The sequence below is a fragment of the Chelonoidis abingdonii genome, chromosome 4, assembly GCF_003597395.2.
Source record: "Chelonoidis abingdonii isolate Lonesome George chromosome 4, CheloAbing_2.0, whole genome shotgun sequence".
NCBI lineage: Eukaryota > Metazoa > Chordata > Testudines > Testudinidae > Chelonoidis > Chelonoidis abingdonii.
Genome location: NC_133772.1, coordinates 15,108,169 through 15,133,981, shown reverse-complemented (window position 1 = coordinate 15,133,981; position 25,813 = coordinate 15,108,169). Strand labels below are relative to the sequence as shown.

The window sequence follows — 25,813 nt, the reverse complement described above, 5'->3', positions numbered from 1 at the left end:
TCTGGCAAAGGCAGGGCAAGGAAAGCCTGACTTGACTTTGCTGTCTGAGCTGAAATCTCTGAGCCATTTATAAACTGGGGACACTGGGAGCTATGTGTGGGCTAGAAAGAGAGAGAATGAAATCTCTAATTAAAAATTAAGGAAAATAGCAATTGAAAGGAAGGAGGCAGGCTATGCTACATGCGTTGCGTTCGGGCGATAATCCCTGGCTGCCCAGCTACATCCAGGAGGATGCTCTGTGAAGGGAACAGTGGTTCTCAACCTTTTTCCTTCCAGGTCCCCTGGTCAATCCACCGTTCCTCTAGCAGGATCTCTCTCCCATTTAGCAATAGGAGAGGGGCAAGTGGTGGTGACCCCACCCCAGATTAAGACTGCCTGGGATAGATAATCAAATAACCTTTCCTTTGGTGTTCTGGAGTTTAACCATGTGGGAAGGTTGGTTGCCAGAAATGTTCTCCTACAGGAGACAATAATAATAACAACATTTGGTTTGCCTTTCTGAAGTATCTTTCATCCAGAAGGGTCCCTAAACTATTTCTAAGCTATGCATATGTGACGGGTTCCCCCCGGGCTGCCATCTGGAACTGGGATGCCACTGAGCTCCTTGACCCACCAGCCTGGGTTCCCACTCACACTGTACTGCTGTGACAGGCTGCAAAGCCCTCCAGTCTGCACTTTCACCAGCATACATACAAGTAGGGGCACACCGAGCTGCAGTTACAAGCAGGCTCTCTGACCAGCCCTTTCATGGGACAGCTACCCCCAGCTCCTCAGGCTCGCCCCACCCCCCCGGAGTAGAAACCCAAAATTATACCGTCTTGCGCTGTACAGCATAAGCTCATAAAAATGTGGAGAGGAATATGCAACAGCCTTTTGCCCTGAGTTATGATTCCCACACACTTCACTCCAATTCCCTGGTTTAGGTAAAGCAAAAACAAGTTTATTAACTACAAAAGATAGATTGTAAGTGATTATAAGTGATAGCAAACAGGGCATAGCAGATTATCTAGCAAATAAACAAAAAACATAAACTAAGCTTAATATATTAAATAGATTGGATATGAATAACAGATTCTCACCCTAAGAGATGATACAAACAGGTTGCAGATTCTTATGGGGCAAGCTGCGCTTGCTTACAGCTTGGAATCCCCAGATGTTTCATTCACAGGCTAAAAATCCCATTAGTCTGGGTCCAGTTCAGTCTTTGTTTCTCAGGTGTTTCCAGGAGTCGTCTTGTGTGGGGAGCAAAGAACAGCTGCTGCTGTCACTCCCTGCCTTATATAGCTTTTGCATATGGCAGGAACTCTTTGTTCGCAAAGCTTGGATCCCAGACCAGTCTGTGGAAAAATACTGACAACCCAATATGAAGTCTGGAGACATGTGGTCTTATCGCACGTCCTTGTAGAGTCATAGCAGCCATCACTCACAGGCTGTCTGGAGCGTTCTCAGGAATGCTCCCCAGATGGGTAATAAGCTTCTTCTAAGATCTATTGTTTTTCCCTAATGGCCCGTTTCCCTAATAGCCTCTTCCCCCCCCCCCCCCACATCTAGACCAGGGGTTCTCAAACTTCATTGCACTGTGACCCACTTCTGACAACAAAAATTACTACATGACCCCAGGAGGGGGGCCTGAAGCCTGAGCCTGTCCAAACACTGCCGCCCTGGGCAGTGGGGCTCGGGCTTCAGCCTCGGGCTACAGCAAGTTTAAACCAGCCCTCGCGACCCCACTAAAATGGGATCATGACCCACTTTGGGGTCACAACCCACAGTTCGACAATCACTGATCTAGAATGAAAATATCTTGTCTAGTGGGTGTTTCCCAGGTGTAACTACATTTGCAGGACAGCTACATAGTCAATATTCATAACTTCCGATACAAAAATGATACATGCATACAAATTAGATAATCCTGTTCAACAAATCATAACTTTTCCAATGACCTTCACATGACTTACCTTGTATAAAATACATCTTCATTATGTCATAATCATATCATCATAATATCACAGTGAAGAAGATGGGGTGCAGTGTCACAGCATATATGCAGGAGCCACTTCACCCACCAGTGATGTGCAGCCACCATGGGCATGTCTACATTGCACAGGACTGACTCAGGTTTGAGCTCCAGGCCTAAGATTCTGCTAGGGGGGTGGGTCAGAACCCACGTCATGCTGTGACTTGGGTCCATTCCCTGTCATTTTGCGGAGTGGACGCAGCTGAAGCAGTAGGCCTGAGTCAGAAGGTCTGCCTAGTGCAAGGTGGATGTGCAGCCCAGCTGTGAGACTGGATCCGGCAGTTGTAAGCCCAGGTTTACAATGCGGTGTGGATGCTCAGGTGCATGCGTGGGAACATCAAGTCCACAAACGTTTACAGAGCAGTGTTTAAATACCCCATGGAGTTAGGCTGTGACAGCTGTTTAACAGCACGCAGCTGGTTAGGGCTGGGAGCGAGGCATTGCCGAGTCTAGTTGAAGAGTCAGAGAATTGAAGTGTTCCTGAATGAGTTGTATTTGGGTCAGGTCATCAGCTCTCAATGAGCCTTGCAAAGGATGGGTGAGTATCATCAACCACTTTTTGCATTTAGGGAAACTAAGGCACAGGGAGAGGCAATGACTTGCCCAGGAGAACAGAGTTTGGAATATGTTTTAGGGTTTTTCAGGTTGCGAGGCACTGTGGAAATGTAAGGTTGTAGTCATTATAAGTCAGCATGGGTCTTGGATCAGTGTAACGCTGAACTTTGGATTTCTGTGTGTCTGGGCCCCTGAGTCTGTCCTCCTCTGTGTCCCATTATCACTAGTGTTATTTGTATTATAGTAGCACTTCAAGGACCCAGCTTTGATGAGGACCTCATTGTGTCAGGTGCGATCCATACTGGTAATAAGAGACAATCCTTGCCCTAAAGAGCTTGCAATCGGAATAGACAAAGGGTGGAAGGGGAAACTGAGTCACAGAGCTGGGAAGAGACTTGCCAGAGGTCACTCAGCAGGTCAGCGACAGACCCAGGTCACCCAGTGGTTGACTCCTGCCCCCACAGAAGTCAATAGGAAAACTCCCCTTGACTTCCATGGGGCCAAGATTTCATCTCGGGTCTCCTGAGTCACAGTCGAGTGCTACATCTGCTTAATTATACTGCCACCACTGGGACAGCTAAGAGCTCAAGACCCATCTACTGAGTGGCAGCAAATTAAACTTGTAATTTAAACAGCTCCAAGAAATAAATGAATGCAAAGCCAAATGCACTTGTTTGGACTTTGGGTGAATTCGATATGTTCACCATTGCTGAGATTCTCATATTATTATAATCCTATTCTGGGCCAGATCCTCAGCTGGTGACAAATGGCAGGGCTGTGCTGGTTTGAAAGGGGCTATGCTGACTTCCAACAGCTGAGTATCTAGCCCAATAATCCCTTGAAAATAAGGAGCGTACCAGGAACACGCTAACACAACCACCTTCCCTACCGCTCATCAAGAGTCCTGGTAGACTAGCAGACAATATGGGTATTGAACAAGCTACAGCCACTGGTGTGTGACAGGACCGTCTGTACTGGGCAAACGGGCTATTAATGGCCTATTGTCCAGCTGGCCAAACACAAGATACAGTCTCTCAGGTTAACCCCAGCCAAAGAATAAGCTCCTAGTGGCTTTTGGTTGCCGAAATAATGACTGTCATTTTAGTGCCTTCACTCAGAGCCATCAAGCGTTGCAAGGCTGTGACAGAAGGTCCTAGTGTGACGTGCTGACTACACCGCCCGGGGCTGCTGGCCATAGAGAGGCAGAGATACAAAGGAAATACAAGCCTCCTTTGTGTGATCCTGTTACTGGACTCATTGTCAGGGCTTAGGGGAACCGGGAGGGAACTGCTTATCCAGCAAAACAGCTCTCCTGCCTGTGTGCAGTATTGTGCCGAGTGCAGGTTATGGCAGCCGGAGGCTGGACCTGGAGGAAGCTTTCTGCAAAGTTTGCCTTGTGAGGCCTGGCAGGGTCTCTCTCTGTGTGCTTTGGAGACCAGGTTTGGATATGGCTTCCCTCGCTTCTAGTCATCGCTGTGGTTCGGGTGCATCACCATCTCTGCTTCACCAGGACCCCACCGGGTTACTTTGTTGTCTTCATGGGTCCTGTGAATGAGGCATGTTGTCAGGCAGGGGGAGGTTTGAGCAAAGGAGTAGGATCAAAACCGCAGTGCACAAAGTGCTGTACATGTGCAGAGCGACTGAGAGTCCCTGCCCCACCAAGCTGACAATCAAAGAAAGTCTGAAGAAAGGTGGGAGAAGAGAAGCTTTATTTTCCCTGGTTTACAGTTTTGAAAACCGAGGCATGGGGAGAGTAAGTGAGAGGTGGCAATTGAACCCACCACTTCCTCTCTGACCAGGGCCTGGGGACTTGGAAGCTCGGGAAGGTCCCTGTACCAGAAACTTGCCGTTGCTGAAGCCAATGTGAGGGAAAAGCTGCAGCCCAGGAAACTGAGTCAGTCCCTCAAGGAGCTAAGTTCTTCTTTCAAGCAAGTGCTTGATGCAAACAGCCTGCCCTGGGATCAGGGCTCCTGCTTCTTGCTGTGGGACTCCTGTAGATTAGTAGGAGTTGACTGCTCTCCCCTCCTTGCAGGAGCATGATCTCCTGGCAGGGGTCTTTGTTTCCTGCCTAGGAGTGAAATGTCAGGGCCCCTGAAGGGCAAAGCTCAGCAGCAGGAGAACTGCATGCCAAGCAGGGCTGTGGCCTTGTTCTCTCCCCTCATCACTCACACTTGCTGGAGAGCAATCGGCACAGACAGCTGCATGGAGAGGCGAGGGGGGTTCCCAGGTTCCCACTGGGCCTGGATTGAATGAGTTTCCTGTGGGTAAACAGGGTCATTAGGAACCAGAGCAGGGGAGAGATTTTAGCCAAGAGGAGGAGACCCTTATATCTCTGTCGATAGTGTGCTATCAAATCTGTTATGGAAATAGCTGTGCAGTGTGTGTGCCTCATCACCAGCAGGCGGGCTTAGTAATAAAGATCCAGGGCCGGTGGCTTACATGGCATGAGCTGGCTGAATAATAATGCCTGTTTCTGACCTGCAGTGTTTCGTCAGTAGGTCTCAAAGCGCTTCACAATCTATTAATGTGTTCATCTGCACCTCGCCCCCATGAGGTGCGGCAGGGCTCTTAGCCTAGTTTTTATAGATGGGGACCTGAAACACAGAGAGGCCAAGTGACTTGGCCACGGTCACACAAGAATTGCATGGCAGGAGCTGGGAATTGCACCTGGGTCTCCGCATCCTAAGTCAGTGCCCTAACCACTGTTAATTGTTACCGCTCAAGAAAGAGATCTTGGAGTCATTGTGCATAGTTCTCTGAAAACATCCACTCAGTATGCAGCAGCAGTCAAAAAAGTGAACAGAACGTTGTTAATCATTAAGAAAGGGATAGATAAGAAGACAGAAAATATCATATTGCCTCTGTGTAAATCCATTGGAACTCCCACATCTGGAATGCTGCGTGCAGATGTGGTCGCCCCATCTCAAAAAAGATCTATTGAAATTGGAAAGGTTCAGAAAAGGGCAACAAAAATGATTAGGGGTATGGAACGGCTTCTGTATGAGGAAAGATTAATAAGACTGGGACTTTTCAGCTTGGAAAAGAGACGACTAAGGGGGGGATATGATAGAGGTCTATAAAATCACGATGGGTATAGAGAAAGTAAATAAGGAAGTGTTATTTACTCTTTCTCATAACACCAGAACCAGGGGTCCCCAAATGAAATTAATAGGCAGCAGGATCAAAACAAACAAAAGGAAGTATTTTTTCACACAACGCACAGTCAACCTGTGGAACTCCTTGCCAGAGGATGTTGTGAAGGCCGAGACTATAACAGGGCTCTGAAAAGAACTAGGTAAGTTCATGGAGAACAGATCCATCAATGGCTATTAGCCAGGATGGACAGGGATGGTGTCCCTAGCCTCTGTTTGCCCGACAGGAGATGGATCACTTGATGATTACCTGTTCTGTTCATTCCCTCTGGGGCACCTGGCATTGGCCACTGTCGGAAGACGGGAGACTGGACTAGATGGACCTTCGATCTGGCCCAGTTTGACTGTTCTTGTGAACCATCCTTCCCCTCCATTTTCTGCCTAAGGTGGGGCATGAACTGATGTTAGCAGAGTCAGGTTCAAAGGACCACTGCTTATCCTCCAGAGCAACCTCCCAGGCTATTGGGGGGGGCTGTGCCACCTTGTGGATAGGGTTCAGACCTGAGATTCCCATGTGTTTGGATGAGTACACTGTGAAATCCCCATTCATGCTTATTCTTCATTGCAGGATGTTCTGGTTATTTCAGTCCCACCTGCTAATTAGATCTAATCTCCCTTCCACACCCATTCCTCTAGCCACACCCACTTCCTTCACCTCACCCCATCTGATAGTGCAACACAGCAGGCTAATAGCCTTCGAAGTGACCCTCAATTTGAGCAACCTCCGCTTTGAAAAAGTTCAAGTCCTGGCTCAGTCTCTTTCACTGAGTGCATAGGAGTGCTCTGGGTTCCCACTCCCTTCCGGGTGCTGTTCCCAATTTCCTGCTGCCCTGCATCTTTTGTGCAGTCATTTATACCAGTGCCAGTAGGTGTAAAACTCTACCATGTTTTCTCACTCACTTTGCACTGATGTTCATGACCAGCTATAATGCAGTCAGTGTTCTAGGGCAGGGGCAAGCAACCTATGGCACGTGTGCCGAACGCAGCTCGCCAGCTGATTTTCAGTGGCACTCACACTGCCCGGGTCCTGGCCACTGGTCTAGGGGGCTCTGCATTTTAATTTAATTTAAAATGAAGCTTCTTAAACATTTTAAAAACCTTATTTACTTTACATACAACAATAGTTATATATTATAGACTTATAGAAAGAGACCTTCCAAAGACATTAAACTGTATTACTGACACGCAAAACCTTAAATTAGAGTAAATAAATGAAGACTCGGCACACCACTTCTGAAAGGTTGCCGACCCCTGTTCTAGGGCCTAGGCTGTCTCCAAACCTCATCTCTTCCTCTATACCCGATCCTGGCAGTTGTGTTCAAGGAATGTGCTTGCTGTCTGTCCCTAGGGTTGGTTTCCTGAGGGCAATGAGGAATGGCATGGCCAATGGAGGGACCCAAACTCTGCAATATGAGCCCTCAGAAACTGCCAGCCTCTATCAATCTAAACTAATCTCTCCAGGCATTCAATCATGCTCGTCGCTGTAGTTTCTGAGCATGTTATTGGAACGCTGGCGTCCTCTAGGATACTGTGTAAGATGCATCTGTTCAGCCTGGTTTTTTAGCCAGCAGGAGATGTATCATTGCCTGGGGGAGGAAGGAGCTTGTTAATTTGGCATAAGATTTATTGTTGGTATGGAGTGGCGGGTGAAAGGCAGGAAGCAGTGTAGTTTGTGGTCATAGGCTGAAATTCTGTGTCACCCCTTGTGGAGCCAAAGGGCTTTGTAGTCTCTGCTCCCTCAGGATTCTCAGCCACCCCAGGGGGTCAAAATGACCACCAGCATAAATTAGAGCAGCCACAAAGGTATTCTAATTTATCTCAGCCTCCCAAGAACATCCGAGTCTCTGCAGTGGTATGTGCCAACTCCTCCCCCCAACTCCGTTCTGGCAGACTTCCTGTAAGGGGGCCAGTGTAGGGCTGTGCTGGGGGAATTCAGAGCTGTGCCTGCTCAGAAGGAATTCTCCCGTAACCCTTCATGTTACAATGCCAGAGTGATGGATAGGGGCTGGGGTAAGGGATGGAATCTGTCCCATAATGGTTATGTGGCAGCCTCTGCTGCTGCTTCTCAGCAAGGATAGAACCCTAGACCTCCAGCTCTAAGGCACAGGCATCCCCTACTTGAGTTTAAAGAGTAACTGCAACAACTAGTAGCTGTAGTAGGCTGTTATCCTGTTTATTGTCCAGTCATTAGAAGGGGACACCACACACTTATCCCGTGTGTTACATAGATTAGCTTTCGTTCAGTATGATGCCCATGTCACCATAGGGATAAGCACCTAATCAGCTTGACTCATTATTTACTTACCCCGTAAGCGCATTCGGTCCTGTACAATGGGTATGTTTGCCAAGCAAATAAGAGCCTCAGCTCTAAAAAGCCTCCAGCACCAACTATAACGAGTCAGTGCTACCTAATAACTGTGAGAATAAAATATAAATACTGAACCACAGGTGTGCTGGAATGGAAAGGGGGCTGTTGCGCATAGTGATGGCAAGTTACTTATTGGCAGTTCTCTGGAATATCTGTCTCTTGAATTCCGCAGCAGTACGTCAGAGAGTTCTTCTGGGCTGAATACAAGAGAGATTCATCTGGCTAATTACAGCCCAACTGTCTGTTGAAGTAGTTTGCTGTGAAATATTGAGCAGAGGTATTGCTAGGGCAGCTGCTGTAGCTTTAGTAAGCAGTTACATATCTTGTCATCAGTCCATGTCATTAACGTTCTTGCCTGGATTTAGATTTGGATTCTGTCAACAGTTTTATCCAAGTATTTACTATTTGGCTGTTACAATAAATGCAGCTCATTCACATCACTCAGTTTAATCCCGATTTTTTTAGCCAAATCCAATGAGAGCAATTTCATTTTGTCTGCTGGGGCCTAAATTTCCCGTTGCCATTTCAGTGGGATTCTTCACTTCCTGTCCTAAAGTGCTGTGTGATGCTAATCAGCTGATTCTTTCCATCCCGGGGTGGCTGCCTTTCAGTGATGGTTGTCATAATTCACTTTGAGCTTTGGGATCCTTTGGGCTCAAAGCCATAATATTGGTAATAATATAACACCTAGCTCTTGTATAGCACTTTTTATCAGAAGACCTCAGAATACTTTACAAAAGAGAGGAGTCATTATCATCTCCATTTTTCATAGTTGGGGAAACTCAGGCACGGGGCAGTGATGTCACTTGCCCAAGGTCACCAAGTCAGTTAATGGCAGAGCTGGAAACAGAGCCCAGGTCTTCCAAGTCCCAGTGCAGTGCTCCACCCTCTAGACCACACTGCCAGCCCTGGTAAAAAAGGTTGTATGAATGCACGTGGTATTATTGTTTTGCTTCTGTAAAGGCGACATTGAAAGGTTTAACATGCTTTGATAGAGCCGATAAACACTTCTATTTCCTTTCGTAGCAGCAGCCAAAACTCATTTAATACAAGAGAGAACCACTAACAGTCATTATTTTGAAATTCATTCTGTGGGAGACTGGGCTGTCTCTGGCTCATGAGTGGGGTCTGCTCCTTGTAGTTACACAAGCGTATGCCACAGCTCAAAAGAAACCCAAACAAAAATACCCGCCTCCTCAGTCCAAAAGACTGTAGATGCTGTCGCCTTCAGTGACATTGTCAGTCATCTGCAGGTTACCAGGCACCAGTGAGAAGGCAACCCCAGTGACTTCTTCATCAGCTGATTCCAAAAAGCTTTTGTCACTTCTGCTGTGTGAGAAACACCCTTAGGCTAGTCTGTCTTGTTCAGTGGTTCTGTTTTTCCCATAGTAATGTTCCTTCTGGCTACTCACCTCTTGAACCTGCTCCTCCCAAAGGTTTGAGGGAGTATCTCCTCTCCACCTTCTTGATTAGAGCAGTGAGGGGAGGCTCTGATGCAAGAAGAGATGAAGCTCTATATTGAAGATACCCTGGCTAGGGAGGTGGAGACTAGCGCCAACCTTTCCCAGAATGGCCACTAATCTAGAGTGCTTCGGTTTTTGGATACCAAACTTGAGACACAGGGGACCAGATTTTCAGAAGTATCCAGCACCCATTGTGACACTTCTGGCTGGGTTGGGTGCAGAGCTCTTTTGAAAACGCGTCCCCTAGTGCCAGATGTTCAGAGTGCTGAGAAGCACCTGCCACACCCACCGAGTCCTTCCATCTGCAAGTGCTCAGGACCTTTGCAGAATCACCCAAAATCAGAGGCTCCCTTTGATAATTTGGCCCTGGATGCTTCAAATCAAGCACCCAAAGGTGAGTGGAAACTTTTGAAAGTCTGGGCTGAAGCCGCTTCATTGAAGTGAAATATCTGAAGCCAAAACTCTCTAGAGTTGGGCTTTGACTCAGCCATTGATGCAGCAGTCCTGGATCAACTCCGTAGTGTAGACGTGATTCCCACCAGTGCGGTGTTGTTTGCACTGGTGCAATTTACCCTGGCTTGAAACTGGGGAATGCTGCACTGATGTTAGTCACTTGGCACCCTGTGTAAATCATATCTAGCCTGGAGGTTGCCCTGGTACAGCTGAAAACCCAGTGCAGAGCCTTAGAAACAGGGCTGAAATCTGACCGCATCAGAGATATTTTGCACCTGCCAAGCAGGACTGGTCACAACAGGGTGGAGGCATCTCAGTTTTAATGCAGCTCGTTACCATACAGTACAAAGTAGGATGAATTCTCGTTTCGGGGAAATGGGTGGGGGGATGACAATAACCGTTCCATAAATTACAGCCTGTGGACATTTTAATGTGACCCTCTTTATCACATGTCAGATCTTGATTTCGTTGGAGGAAGCAGCCAGTGTTACACAGTGCACAAAGTCATAAAGATAATGAACACCGAATAGTTCAGGCACATAGCAGGAGAGGTAACTAACAATATCCTTATGATTTCTTTGCAGCTATTTTTACCCCCAATCCACTTCCTCTCTGAGCAGGTTTATATTTAGTAGCTTATGGCAGCTAATGCTCTGGTAGGTGGCAATGAAAGGAAGAGAGATTCTCAGTACTGCAGTGATGGATTCTGTTAAGTCATTGATTACTTGCACTAATTTTGGGAGTGAGTGGGGGAAGGAGCAGACCTTTTTTCCATTCTCATTTTCACCGTTTCAGATTTAATATCTTTTTATTCCCTGACTCTTCCTTGGTTCTCCACCTCTGGAATCCAGGCTCCTGCACAGTTCCCCCTTCTGGCGATGACACAATACAGAATTGTAATAGTGAAGGAAAAAGAAAAGGGCTCAGAAGGGATATCAACCATCATGCTTCAGGATACAAGCCAACCTTTATTTGACGACGGTCAGGAAGAAATTTTCCCTTGTCGGCAGATTAACTGCAGGGTTTCTTGCACCTTCATCTGAGCTTGTGGGATTGAGTGTCTGGCATATTTGTCTGAATCTCTGAAGCTGAACTAGATGGGCTCATGGTCTGATCCAGTGTAGTACTTCTGCTGTCCCTTTGTCACAGCAGGCCTGGTGGCAGCTGATGCAATGGTGCCTGTGGTTCTTCAGCCTCCAGGAGAAACAGGAGCTTATCCAGGGCTGGCTATGGAAGGGGTCAGATACCACAGACGGCACATGGTAGGCTGCACCATTAGATGTGGAAGATTGGGCCCATTGCCTGACCACACAGCCTAACAGTGGCTCTGCAACATTCTTCATTCTGTCATGGACCCGTTTCACCTCCTAACAAACACCCCCATGGCTTGGGTCTCAAAAATCTTCTGTTCTGTGCATCACAAGCCTTCACCGTAATAATAAATTTGCTAGGCTGGGCTAAATAATCAGTCCCTAAAGCCGCTGCTTTATAGGGGCTCCCTGACTGCCCCCTGCTTGTGCATTGGCCTCTGTCCTTCTCACAGGCCTGTCTGCATGGTAAAGGGCCCTACTTGTTTTTGCCAGCTGTTGCTGCAGTGCTAGTCTTGAGCATTGCCGCAGATACACATTCCTTCCGTGCTTCACCAGATCAGACAAGTTCCTGGGCCTTGCGTCTGTGCGGCACTTAACGTAATTCCCCAAGCCACGCCATCTCTGCACCTCCCCCAGCCTCATTCCCTACTGATGGCAGCGTCACCGCTGCCCAGGACCAGATTCCAGAGTGGCTCATTGCTGGCAGCGAAGCAGAACGAGCGTGGAGAGCTTTCCTCCTGCTGCCACTGGGAAAAACAAATAAGCTTGAGAAATATGTGGCTGAAGTCCCAGAACAGAGATTCCACTCAGAGCCTGGGATCTGCTCTCTTGCATCCTTCCTGAGCATGGAAGACTTTCCGTCTTGTGGTTAAGGCACTAGACTGGGATTCAAGAGATCAGCGGTCAGTTCCCTGTTCTGCCACAGACTGCCTGTGTGACCTTGGGCAAGTCACTTCATCTCTCTGTGCCATTGTGTGCCAGCTGTGAAATGGAGATAATAATCCTCACCTTCTCCCACCTTTTATCTGCCTGGTCTATAGACTGTAAGCTCTTCTGTGCATGGGCTGCCTCTCACTATTATGTCTACACTGCGGTCACGGGGTGTCTGTTGAAGTGTGAGAAGATATATCCGAGCTAGCTTGACACAGTGGCAGCGTGCACTCTGTGCAGGCTGTACAAGCCCATCTGAAAGCTGTACTCACACTGTTTAGCCTGCTGCAGCTTCTTGGCTCCAGTACCCAAGCTCACTAGAGTAAAGCTCGCTTGGGTATGTCTACTCGAACTGTAATCACACCCTGTGATTGCAGTGTCAGCGCACCCTGTGTGTGTATAGAGCACACAGTGCAAGGGGAATCTCTGGGCCCTAGCGTAACACACATTCATCAACAACAATTTCGAGCAGCTCTGCCAGCGAGAGGTTGAAAGAGGGTCAGAAATTGCTGGGCGTCCACCCTTGAAATCAGACCCTCATGTTGGGTGCCCAAAATCACTAAGGGTCTGTCAACACTGAAATCAGACGTGCGACTGCGGCATGTGTAGACACACCCCAACTGGTTTTCATCTAGCTAGCTCCAGTAACAATAGCAGTGAAGCTGCAGCAGCCTGGGCTATCCGTTCGAGTACATGCCCGGGGCCCATGCCACTTCCTGTATTGCCTCAGCTTCACTGCTGTGGGTATCTGAGCTAGCTAGACCAAAGCTAGCTGGGGTGTGTCTACATGTCACATGTGCTGAAGTCACACCTCTGACTGCAGTGTACACGTACCCTAAGTCACTGTTGAAGCTCTTGACCAATCTCTTCAGAGTTGGGCTGAGGTGTCTTGGGATATGTCTACACAGCAGCTAGGAGTAAGTCTACCAGCCTAAGTAGACAGACTGGTGCTAGCATGCTAACGACAGCAGTGTGGATGTTCTGGCTCAGGCTTTGAAGCCCACCCAACACCCTATGCTTGAGAGCCTGATCCCCAGCTTGAACCAGAATATCCACACAGCTAGATCTTAGCTCCATTAGCACAAGTCTGTGCAGGCTGGGAGGCAGTGTAGACATACCATAGATTTGGTGGGCTAGTTTGGAGGAATCTTGCACTATGCTTTTACCTGCTCTGCGAAATGAAGCGAGGACTGTCAGTTTCAAGTGACATCTTTCAGGAGGATTTGAAGCAAAGTAATTGCAGTGTCTAGTGCTGCTAGTGTGTAATCTTTCTGAACACATCATTACGCATAATAATACTCCAGTAATGATATCTGTTGTTCACATAGCACTGTGGTTGCCAAAGCACTTTACATGCTGTGTATGTGGCCCTAGCTACTGAGATGCAATCACTTCTGCAGCACCCAGCCGCAAAATGCAGCAGCTGTTTCACAGCATGCTACACAGCAGTTTAGGACAGGAAGTAAAGAAGAAAACTGCAGTTAGTTCAAAGTGGGTCCAAGGGTGGAAGGAAGAAAGTAATTGCCCATATTGGAATTGGGGTTAGAACCTCTTAGGGTCTACACTGGAGATAGAAGGTGTAATGTCCAGCTCATGTAGACATACCCTCGTTAGCTCTAATCCAGGTAATGAAGAGTAGCTGTGCCACTGTGGGAGGAGTTAGCCACCCAAGTATGTACCTAGCATCTTGGACAGGTACATACTTAGGGCAGCTAGCCCCTACGCTGCTCATGCCACCATATCTACACTTCTGATTTTAGCGCACTAGGATGGTCAGAGCTAGTGCAAATATGTTTACATGAGCCAGAAGTTACACCTGCAGCTCCAAGTGTCAGTATACTCATGGTCTTTCAAAGAGTGCCATGCCATTACATGGTCAGGAACCCTGCTTGCTGCCTCAATTGAAAGACAGCTTCTCCTGCTGGGGTGTGGTTGAACATTACTTTGAAGACAACACCCCCTATTCCAGCACAGATGCAGGTATGGATTTTCCCAAGAGTTCTCCCATCCACTGTCTGTCGACTAGAGCCCCGATCAATGCAGCGTAGCGTGGGCACATGGCACAAATGTTTTGTAGCTTCCCCCAGTGCTGCTTTAACAGCACAAGTGAGCGCACACAGCTGGAGTGAGATACATCAGATCCATTTAGCTCCATTGATGCACATGACACGAATGGCACTGTCTAATGTGCTTAGGTTAGACCTTGCTTAGCTTGTGAGATGGAGCTAGATCCCAGCCTGACTCATCACTCAGGCCTTCAGAGGATAGTAAATATTGGTCTCCACTCTGCTGGGGCTTATTAAATAGTGGGGTTAAGAGAACGCCCCCTGCCTCCCCTGTAACCAACCCCGCAAGCCACCCAGTTGTTTGCTGTGATTCCAGATGTTGCTTGTGCCTTGGTCAACCCTTTGTCTGTAGATGGAGAGGTTTGCTAGGCTGGGGGATGTGGGGAGAAGTGGGGTTGCAGGAAACCTGGCTGAGTGCAGCCTTAGCTAAGGTTAATTCCCGGGGTTCCCAGGCTTTGAACGTGAAAGATTGCATCAGTGTTAGGAGGCTGGGTCTGGGATGCGTGCGCGCTGGTGTGACAGTGGCTGATGACCATGCAGAATGTTTATATTACTGACAGATGATCTGTTAAGGTTTCAGATGCAAGTGTTTTAACCCAAGTGTGCTGGTTGCCACAGCAACACAATGCGTTAGCTCCCGTATGTGGTGTCTGAGCCCATCAGTCTGGAATGTGATCACTGTTTGTTTGTGCTGATATCACAGGGGTAGTCAGGGGAGGGAATGAGCTACCAGCAGATAGCAATACAGCAGACCTCTTCCCACTTTAAAGGGTCGAACGGGATTGAGATGTGGGGCAGAACCCCCTGAAGTAGCATTCAGTGAACCGGGAGCCAGCGGCTGATATACCCTTTAAGATTCCTTCTGTGCTGCAGGACGAGTGACTTTAAAGGAATGCAGTGCTTCTGAATGGCAGTTTCCTGCCAGGTACAAGGGCCTGGTGTAGGGGCAGCTGATCTGAGCCCAAGATAGTCCGTCCTTCTCCTTTCAGGCCCCCACTGCCCTCAGCACAGCCACCACCCTTTCAGTCAGCATCAGGGTCAGGAGACAAGGCGCAAGGCAGTCAGAGACATAGCACATGGAGGATCTGACTTCGGCCCCTTGTCCCACAGCCCACTAGGCAAGAAAGACACAAGGCTGAGGCAGTCAGTCCCAGAGCTGCTACAGTCCCACCCCCTGCAAGGGGATGTGCCTGTGAGGGTCAGTGTGAACTAGCCACTGGGCAACAGGGAGGGAGCCCGATCAGTGTCTTTGCCTGCCAGTGCCTTGTGGCCAGCAGGGGGTAGCTGCCGAGTACTGCTGAGCCATCAATTATTTCCCCCCTTCTCGTTAAGCAGTAGCTGCTACATTTACTCCGCTGCTGGGCAAAAAAAAGAAAAGAAAAAATAGCTTTTCTCGCAGTTGGAGGGTGAGTGGAGTGGGCGCAGCTAGCTCTGGCTGGAGGCAGGAGGCAGGCTGTTCCAGATCAGTGAGATTTTGTCTGGTCATTATGGTGAAAGGGGTCATTGACTGGACAGCAGCCTTCCCCCTCCTGCCAGCACACCTCATTGCTCCATCGCTTTCATGGACATGCTGCAGCTGGACCATCGTAAAGCAAAGTACCTGCTTGGGGCTGGAAGAGTAGGGGATCTGCATGTGAGGACTGGCAGAGCGGGGTGGGGGTGGCAGTTCTGGATGAATAGGGGGCTGCAGGTTGCCACTGAGAGGCATCAGCTGATTTTTGTATGGGGGGAACCCAGGACTGGAATAGTGGGGAGTGCTGTGGGTCAAGATTGAAGGGCATCGGCTGATCTCTGTGAGTGGGGAACCCGGGGCTGGAATAGCTGGGGCTGTCCAGGATTGAGGGGCTTTGGCAGAGCTGTGTGGGGAGTCCAGGATAGAAATGGCAGGGGTGGGGCTGCAGATGAGAATTAAGGGGCGTTGGCAGAACTATGCAGGGACTCTCTCCCTTTCCGAGGTTTGGTTTAGGGCACTGCTGTTATACCGTCTGTTTCAGGAGCGTTACCCTTTTCCTAAAACTGTCACCCCAGACAATTACTGTAACCAGAAGGCATCCCGTCTGTTTTTAAACACCAAGCACAGAACGTGAGCTAGGGACGGAAGCTGCAGCACACAGTGTAGTGGCTTGTAAGCATTGGGAATTAAGAATGCTGCAGCCATGCCCTGCCTGCATGTGTTTGTTTAGCCAGCCAGAGAAACAATGAACTTCGCTCTTTGTCCCTTGGGGGTTTTCTTCATTTAAGGGTTTTATTCTTTAATCAGATCTGTGGCTAAGAGGATTTCAGTGTCCATAAAGATTGGAATCAGTCAAGATACTGTAAATGAATGGTGAACGCTCAGGACCTCACTTTTTCTCCTGCATCTTGGGTCCCCTCCCAGTGAGAACCTCAGTCCTCTCTCTCCTTGGGAGTTTGCTGGTGCCCCAGAAAGTTTCTTTGGCAAAGGCAGAGCATAGAAACTGGAGAGACACTGTCCTGGAAGCTTAGAGGATTTTCCTTTTCTTCTCTGTGGGAGTTAAATCTTCTTTCTCTTTATTTGTTCAGTCTTTCTTTCTTTCCTTCCTTTTCTCCCCCCTCCATAGCCCTCACCCTTTCCAGCTAGGACTGGGAGTCCAAGCGTTTTGCAGACCAGAGTGAGACTATGTATGTATTTCGATATTCCTGTATTTAGGTGTCTAGAACACAGCCCTTGGGCACATGTGATAATGAACGACGAAAAGGCATGTACCGGGGACCTGTTAGACCACAGTTAACTAATGAAAACACAAGGGGCCTGGTTCCCTGACTTACAGTAAGGCCCCGTATGCTGCTCTCAAATGTAAAGGGGCCTTGAAGCAGGTGGAAGGAATGCCCTGAGAATATCCCATGTACTGGGGCCTCCCCAGCTGGTTTAGCACTGGCCTGAGGGCTCTATGCTGGCCTCCTCCCAGCACTGAGAACACACGGGGAGCATGGCTGGAGTGCCCTTCATCTAGGGCTATTCTTTGCTTTCCACGGCCCACAGGGCAGCTGAGCATATAACAGAGCAACCCCAAGGCTGCTTTAATTGTACACACTGGGAGCTGGGCATGCCCCTGCGCAGCCCCAGAATACAAGGGGCAAAATTGTGGTCCCATTGAAGCTAATGGTAAAACTCCCCTTGATGTCAGTGGGGACAGACTTCTCTTGAGCTTTGGGTTCAAATTCACCTCAGGCAGTGAATGGAAATGAACATGGTCCTATTCCAGAGCCTGTGCTTTCTCTCAAAGGGATCACACACCTGACAGTCTCTGCTTAGGAGCACGTCATGGTAGGAGGGTTTGTGAGGTCCTGAATGCACTTGTTAGACAAGGGAAAGAGTTTGGAGCCTTTCATCGCTAGGTCATAGGTTCGAATCCGGTTTAGGTTGGTGTCAATCGAGGCTTGTTACCGTCTGACAACTTTTTGATGATGGGCTACAGTGGAGAGCATTACTAGGTGTCAGGCTGTTCCCTCGTGAAGGGGTGTTCATAGTGCAAGCAATGCCCTAGCTGACTCCTTCACTTACTAAGGGGGAAAGAGTGTGACTGAGGTAGGCACACTGCTGCCACACCAGGGGGTGAGGGGAGGAGAATACGATATCACCTGGCACCTATTGCCTGCTTTGTCCAATGCGCACCATGTACAGCTCCACGGGAATAAACCTGGCAGACTTAGATTCACTGGGTTTGGGTCACATCCCCAGCTACTCCCAGACCCTTCAGACATCGCCTGATTCTGTTCGCAGCTGCTGAGGCTGAAAGGTAGAACTTGAGCCATCGCTGAAGCTTTAACAGGAGCATTTCACTGGCCTGCGGTGGTTATTCCCTATGGAATTCTGCTGCTTCATCTCACATTATTAGACGGGTGCCGTAATCCATCCTAATTACCCTGCTCAGTCACTAGCGTCTTTGCAGCACATCTCAGCAGAGCTGACAATGCTAAGCGCAAGAGAGGGTCAGTATTTTAGGCATCTGCTCTTCACTGCTGTGAGGCAGTGGAGAGAAGGGAGGCAGAGACAATCATTCCTTTGGTTTAGCATTGAGGATTCATGCAAAGGCCCCGATCCTGCAATCTGAGCAGTCCGGACAGACCTCTGCAGCCTGGCCAAGTCCCACTGAAGTCAGTCAGGCTGTGCATGGGCACATGGGTTCGTCCGCGAGGATCCATCGATAGGATCCGTGGTTTGCGTCTGACCCAAAACCTGCTGATTTCAGTAGAAAGGCTCCTAGTGATTTCAGTGGGCTCTGGATTGGGCCTCTTACTGGTAAACTCATCAGGAGCACAGACTATCTCAGGCCTGATTTTCACCGAGCACTCCTAAGTCCAGTCAATCAGTGCTGCAGGTGCCTGACACCTCTGCAAATCAGGCCCTGTGCTTCTGGCTCCAGCCCCAAGCAGGTGGTCCTGCATGCAATCCAAGCCCTTTAGCCTGCTCTCCTTGCTTTCCCCTTCCAGGGCCCTGCTGTCCCACCGCAGCACAGGATAAAATGAACAAGATGAAAAACTTCAAGCGGCGGTTTTCCCTCTCTGTTCCCCGGACGGAGACCATCGAGGAGTCGCTGGCTGAGTTCACAGAGCAGTTCAATCAGCTCAACAACAGGAAGAATGAAGGTGAGAGGCTTGCAGGTTCATTGTGCCAGCAGGGGAAACCAGTCCAGGCTTGGCCAGAATCCCCTTCAGGCACAGACAGTTGGTGACGGGTCAGGATTTCTTTCCACTTGACCTTTAACTGTCTCAAATGGGCCCAGAAAAGCAGCACAAATAGTGTTTGTGACCTTGGGTGAGTCTCTGGCCAGTCTATGCCTCAGTTTCCCCATCTGTGAAACAGAGGTAATACCTCCCCAACATTCATTCCTCTAGGGGGAGCGCTGTGGGTAGGAAGTGCTGTAAAGGGACAAAGCATGGTTATTTTTACATATCATTACATATTAAAGACCAAAGCAAAAAGTAGGGGAGCAAGCAGCTATTCTGCTTAAGGCCTGTGCTTCATTAAAGCATGGAGCCCCCTTCTCCCCACCCAGAAATAGTACCAATTGGCTCTCTGGCAGGCTCAGGCCTTGTTTTCATGTGTAGGGCAGTTCTCCCCCGACAGCAATTGTCTCAAGCTCTCTGCAAACTCAGCCACACACTGCTCCCTCACTTCGCTCAGGTCACATTTACACCTTTCTCTGCAACCACAACAGTTAGAAACAGACTTTAAAACAAAAAATCAAGGCTGAGACCCTAATGTAATCACCTGTCTCCTCTATCCAGCCATCTGCTTTCTAACCTAAGTGTAGAAGACACCCAGCAGCCTGTAATAGAGATGGCTTTTTTCCTCCTTGTCCCAGCCCCCTGCCCCTCTGCAGTGCCCGCCGCTGCTAACAGATTACATCCCTTTGCTCGCCTCAAGCTGCTGGCACTGCACCCCCCTTAGCAAGCAACCATGCTCAATGCTCTGAAGCAGCCGCGGTGCCTGTCTGCTCCCCCAACCCTGGCTAGCTGACGGAGCTATAATTAGAAATGAGCCTTTAATTACAGGCATGGAAGCTACCAGGATGAAACGGTGCGAGACTAATGAAGTGCTGGGTGCTGACAGCAGCAGCTGACTTGCACCTTTCTCAGGGGACATCAGCCCTGGGTTCTCTGGCCCTTGGCTCATTATCGACGCGCACCAAACCCAAGCTCTGTCATATAACAAGGCGGCTTCCCCGTTCTCTCACTTTAATGAGTCCTCAGCCCTGCTTGTGCCTGGCCTCCTCCCCTTCACTTTTCAAACCAAGGTCTGCAGCAGCCCACTTGTTCTGCCCACCCCTCCTGATCAGTACCTCTCCCCGAGTGACCTGGATGGAACCGGAGCGAGGGCAGAGCTGAGTACGCAATTGTCTCCCTTTTATGGGCCATGAGTCTGTCACTTTCTTGGGGATCCCTGAACCAGGCCCAGGAGTGTGTCTCTACTCCCTGTCAAGTATCAGAGGGGTAGCTGTGTTAGTCTGGATCTGTAAAAGCAGCAAAGAATCCTGTGGCACCTTATAGACTAACAGATGTATTGGAGCATGAGCTTTCGTAGGTGAATACCCACGTCGTCAGATGCATGACATGGATCTGACGACATGGGTATTCACCCACAAAAGCTCATGTTCCAGTACATCTGTTAGTCTATAAGGTGCCACAGGATTCTTTGCTGCTTCTACTCCCTGTGTGGCAGGACAACCTAGTACTAGGCCCAGGGGTGTGTTTCTGCCCCCCTAAGAAGCAGAAACCCCCAGTATCAGGCCGTGTCTGTATTTCCTTCCCCCAGTTGGAGGCAGAAGAATCTGGCTACAGTTTGTTTCCCACAGTACGTGGTTAATTCCTCACCCTGCAGCCTGTGCCCTTCCCACGCGGTGCAGCCCAGACATGGTGCCCATCTCCACTGTCCCCAGTTCTGCGTCATTCACTCGCTCCCATACAGCCCGCTCCTTCTGGCCCAAGATCTCTTGATTAAGTTTCTCAGAGGTTGTAAACAAGCCTGTGAAGTCACGTCTGTGCTGCCCTTAATCTCCTTCCCCTGAAAGCTGTGGATGTTATTTATTAAGAGGCCTGACAGCTGCTTTTGTCTGACGTGTCTTTTCAGCCCTCCGCTGATGGCATTTAATAAACCCCTTGCCGCTGGGAGCTCCCTGCCCGCAGCATTGCGCCATCTGGCCTTGACAGGGGAATGCTGCGTACAGATGCACCAACCTGTCTAGTGCTGAGTGGGCTTGATCCACAGCCCACTGATGGCAGAGGGCATCTTTCTACAGATTTCAATGGTCTTTGGCTCAGAGAGGGGGCCATGGTTTACTACAGGTTGGGGTTCAGCTAGAAATGGATTGGTTTGCTTTTTTCTGGAAGAGAATCGAGCCAGGTTCTTTCACCAAGTTCATCTCTCTAGGGGGAGACTGGGAAGCCCATGGGCACTAACAGACCGGCTGTATGCAGCTGCACCATTGGCAAATGCCTCTGTCTGACCTTGTTTTACAAACCTGGATGCGCTAAGCCTTCTGTGAGGTCATTCTCATTACCCCTATTCTACAGATGGAGAAATTGCAGCACAGGACGGAGCAGGGACTTGCCTACGGTCACGCAGCCAGTCAGTGGCAGAGCTGGGACAAGAACCCTGAAATCCTGATGCTGGGTCTTGTGCTTCAGCCACTTCTCCAAGCTTCCCCCTGTGCGGGCCAGGCCCAACCGTTACCGGGTGTGTCCTTTCGATACTGTCACGTATGGTGCAGTTTAAATATTCCTGCTGCCCGTGTTTCTGAACGAGCCTCTGGGTCTCCCTCTGCCCATTCTGCATGGCAGGCCTGAAAACAGGGCATGTTGGCATCTCCTCAGGTGAACATGTGTCCAAGGATAACACGTGCAGGGAAGCAAATTTCATGTGCCATGGAGAGAGCTAATCATTGCAGGGATCAGGAAATCATTTTCCTTCCATCGCACTGCGGAGCTGGCCGGGGGAATTACTTAATTATTTTCCCCAGCCTCGGCCGCTGCTGACAGCAGGTTATTGGAACTGATTAGGCTCAGAAGCAGAGGTAGAATGGCAAATTCTGTAGGAGTGGAGGGGGGGGGGGGAGTGCAATAACCTGTCCCTTAACCAAGGAATGCTGCAGCCTAAAGGGGGGATGTTACCATCTCTACAGTGGCATTTTCCTTTATTATGAGCCATATCACTTATCAGTTGACCCACGCTCTGAGACTTGGCGCCTCTGGTCTTGTATTGCAGTGTAGACATATCCAGAGATTTTAAAGCCAGAAGGGACCACAAGAGCATCTGCTCTGACCTCCTTTCTAGCAGACCGCCACGTGGCACCTGCCTGCTAACTCAACAACTGAAGAGCAACCCACGTATTGCAGCCCGCAGGGGACTAGGGTTTACGGGTGGATCCCCCACTGCTGCAGCAGTGGGAGCACTAGTGTAGACAGGCTGCTAACAGCTTTGCCTTCCTATTGTCTGGACCAGCCCTGAGCAAGGTTATGCATCTTGGGCCTGATTTTCAAAAGGACTCAGTGCGTTGGCTGCAAGTTAGATGCTGAGCGCTAGTGAAAATGCAGCCATGAGCATCATAAGGAAAGTGGCGGGGGTGCTGAGTACTTGGGAATCTGCTCCAGATTTAGGGGCCTAAAGGAGCTCCCAATTGTTTGGAAAATCTGGCCCCTACTGTGTGTGTTAAGTACTGGGGAGTCTGGCCCTGAGCTCTTTGAGAGACCTGGCCCTATGGAGGTTAAAAACACCCACGGTCTGGCTATGTGAGCTCTCTCCCTCTCCAGCTACTTACCTTTGGGAGTGTATCCCCCAGTGGGATTTGTTTGACATGCTTTGTTTCAGGATCAAACTTCCCAGTTCGCAACCTCTGCCTGGGCTTCCTTGCCAAGCCCTGCTGTGTCTGTGCTGGCATCAGAATGGGTAAGAGCTGGAAAATTTCATTTAAATGGTGACTGCCACCATTTGCCTCCACTCCCTGGAGACACTCCCTGCCACCCTGCAAATACCTCTCAATTGCAGTCACATAGGAGGAAAGCTGGAATGAGGATCTGTTCACCCTTCAACCCTGATGGCTAGCAAATGTTTCACGGCCGAGCTACATACTTCTAATGTACCATGATATTTAGGCTGCTGTGCATCGGTGGATGCCAGAATTTAATGTCTGGAGAGCTGCTTCGCCATCCACGGAAGTCACAGTGATGTACAAAGCCACCAGCGTCCATTCATTGCATCATCATATTACAGTGCCCTCTCATATTGATATAAGCAGGAGTTGGATTGGTGAGCCAGTTCCTGGTCACTGCCAATTTGTGCTCCAGAATCTAAGCCTTCAATTAAAAAAACATAGTCTGTAGCCCTTAGGGTTCTGAAGATAATCTTCAAATGGTAGATGGAGGATAGGCTGAGCAGGTGATGTAGGGTGACCGGATAGCAAATGCGAAAAATCGGGTCAAGGTGTGGGGGGTAATAGGAACCCATATAAAAAAAAAAAAAGCCCCAAATATCAGGAATGTCCCTATAAAATCGGGACATCTTGTCACCCTAAGGTGATGTCTGAGTGGGTCTGCAGATAGCCTGAAACAATAGCTTGGAGAAAAAACAACGAGGAGTCCTTGTGGCACCGTAGAGACTTAACACATTTATTTGGGCATAAGCTTTCGTGGGCTAAAACCCACTTCATCAGAGGCATGGAGTGGAAAATACAGTAGCAGGTATATATATACACACACTACATGAAAAGATGGGAGTTGCCTTACCAACTGAGGGGTCAGTGCTAATGAGACAATTCAATTAAAGTAGGCTATTCTAAAAAGTGGTTTGAACTGGTCCTGTTCACCTCAATGGGATATTAATTCTGAAGCCTAATGGTGGTTGCCAGCCTTGGTAACTATTTCATTTTGTGTAAGGAAAAAGTGGGATGATCGTACTAAGAGTTCAGTGAAGTCTGCTGTGAGTAGCATTTTGTTCAGGTGTTCCTGGTGTGCGGAAGTTGGGTTCTGGGAGGAGCTGAAAGAGTATCACCACTTGTTTTTCCCCTAGTCTGATGCAAAATCACAACGTGGTGTTGTGAAAACCTCTTGCCCCCTCTTCTCTTCTTGGATGCCGGCTGGGGTATAGGGAGATTACCCTGCTGGACAGCCTTCTCTTCCCTGGGGCAGGAGTATATAATGGGAAATGAATCCAGATAGCTCCTGCAGCACCAGGGCTGAATTCACTGAAGGGCCTGATTCCCCATTGTCCTGCACCTGGTGCAGTCAGGTACCTCAGTGCAAAGTGAGTATAACTGGCTACCAGGCTTTACCCCAAATTGCATTGTAAATGGAAACACAAGGTATAAAGCAGGACAGAATCAGGCCCAGGTTTTTACTGGGCACAGAGCCCCGTCATTCTGGTTGCAAATCCAGAGTCGCTCCTGTTTTGCGGTGGCATTAATCAGAGGCAAACCTGGCCTTTGCTTTGCCTTGCCTCCCAAGGAACAATATGGAGGGTGGAAAGAGGCCGAATGATCCAAGATCTGAGTGGGGCTCAGCCTTGCAAGTTTAATGGAGATTTAAGAGGAGAGTTCACACTTAGTGAGGTAATTAAAAGTTGTAACTCAAGTAAGCAGTAGAGGGGTTTGGCCCCTTTCCCTGGGAGATCAAAGCTTGTTTTGGCAGAGGCAATGTTTAAATGTATTTATAAAAAGAGAGAGCGAGAGAGAGAGAAACTCGTCTAAGGCAGCTGCAGTGTCTGCCGTTTCGCTTTAATTTGCTTTGATATCCTAGGCAGCCTCATTATTCTCTGGATGTCGGGGCCCGCTGTAATCCACATGAAAAGCAGAGCGGAATCAAACAGGCCTTGGCATTTCCTCACCCAGAGCCTGACATCATCTCCAACCAACACCCAGGCAAGGCGATGAGCGCACAAATCCCCAGCAGGCAAACACTACCCCCTGCTGGAGCGTCCCCTTTCCCTGTGCCTGCAATTTGCTTCCACGCTGCACGTGCACCTCGGGGTGGAGGTGTTAGGGAGTGGCTGCGTGCATGTGACCCGCTTTGTCTAGCACGGGGGCATTTGGAGAGGGCCAGATTCCATCCTTTATTGCGGGGTCTGCGGGCTGAGATTCAGATCCAGGACTTCACGCTCGGCTCAATCCGTGGCAGATCCCTCACTGATGTGAGTTGGAAGTTTACACAGAGAGCAAGGAGGGCATGCAGCCTTTGTGAAGTAACTGCATTTTAAAGGATGCTGTCCTTTTGCTGTCACATACAGCCCCTTCTCATGAGAAAAGCTGCTCCCTTTTAGGCCAATGCTCCTGCAATCTGCTCTCTTCCTGCCCCATCCTCTTTTCTCTCTTTCTCTCCCTCTTCCCCTGTCTCTATGAGTCTTCTCTGCTCTTCCTTTTCCATATTCTTCCCTGCTGCAATTCACATCTCCCCAGGAGTTTCCCACTCTCCCACCTTCTTTCTCATTCCATCTGCTCAAATGACCAGCCGGAGAATAGTTCCTGTTGACATTGTCGCGAGCATTAGAGTTGCCGCTCTAGTGAAATCAATGGGGAACTGTGCGGCTCACGCGCCAGAGAGCTATTGTATCAGGTGTCTGCAGACTCAGGCAAACTTCAGGGTGTCACATTACACTCGCTTCTCATTTGGAAGGTTTTCTTCTCAACCATGGGGGATAGAAACTTACCTGGATCCTGGAGAACCTAAATATGTCACACAGGCCACATAAATACATCCCTTGAACCCTTGGGCACCCTTATTACGCCAGTGGCAATGTCAGGGAACCACATTTTCCCCTAGCCATCCTTTCTTCGGGTCATTCATCTGCTGCATCTCATCCAGGAGATGGGCTAGTGAAGCCAGTCTTGGCTGTCCCCAGCTCTGATCAGTGCCCTGCGAATGTAGCTCTCTTGCTGATGCCCAGCAGTGAGCTCACCCACAGCTGTCCAAGTAAATTGAAGTCAATGCAGTGAATCCACATTAGCAATAACAGAGGGCTGTTTCTGTGCAGCTCTCGGCTAATGGAAGTGGTGTCTCAGCAGGAGGATGGCTGAGGGACGTGCCCTGGGCAGCTGAGCCGAGTGTATTTTGGTCAGGAACTCCCCTGCTGACATTTAGCCTTCTCTTGCTGAGTTATTATGTATGAGTGGACACTGTTACTTTGAGTGTTACATCCTCTGTGGATTCAGCAGTTAGTAGGGTTAATACAGAGGGTCCTGAACTAGAACCCCAGATCTGGACTCCCCCCTG

General features: G+C 49.1%; 1 protein-coding gene across 2 annotated transcripts in view; it reads left to right on the top strand.

Moving 5' to 3' along the window:
* The window catches only part of CDK18 (cyclin dependent kinase 18), a 180,606-nt gene that overhangs the window by 120,403 nt on the left and 34,390 nt on the right, over window positions 1–25,813 (top strand). For both annotated transcript variants that reach the window (XM_032792505.2, XM_075064852.1), the window contains one exon: window positions 18,545–18,700. In XM_032792505.2, the coding sequence (XP_032648396.1) occupies window positions 18,577–18,700 (124 nt within the window). In that variant the 5' untranslated portion in view covers window positions 18,545–18,576. The remainder of the gene's footprint in view (window positions 1–18,544; window positions 18,701–25,813) is intronic.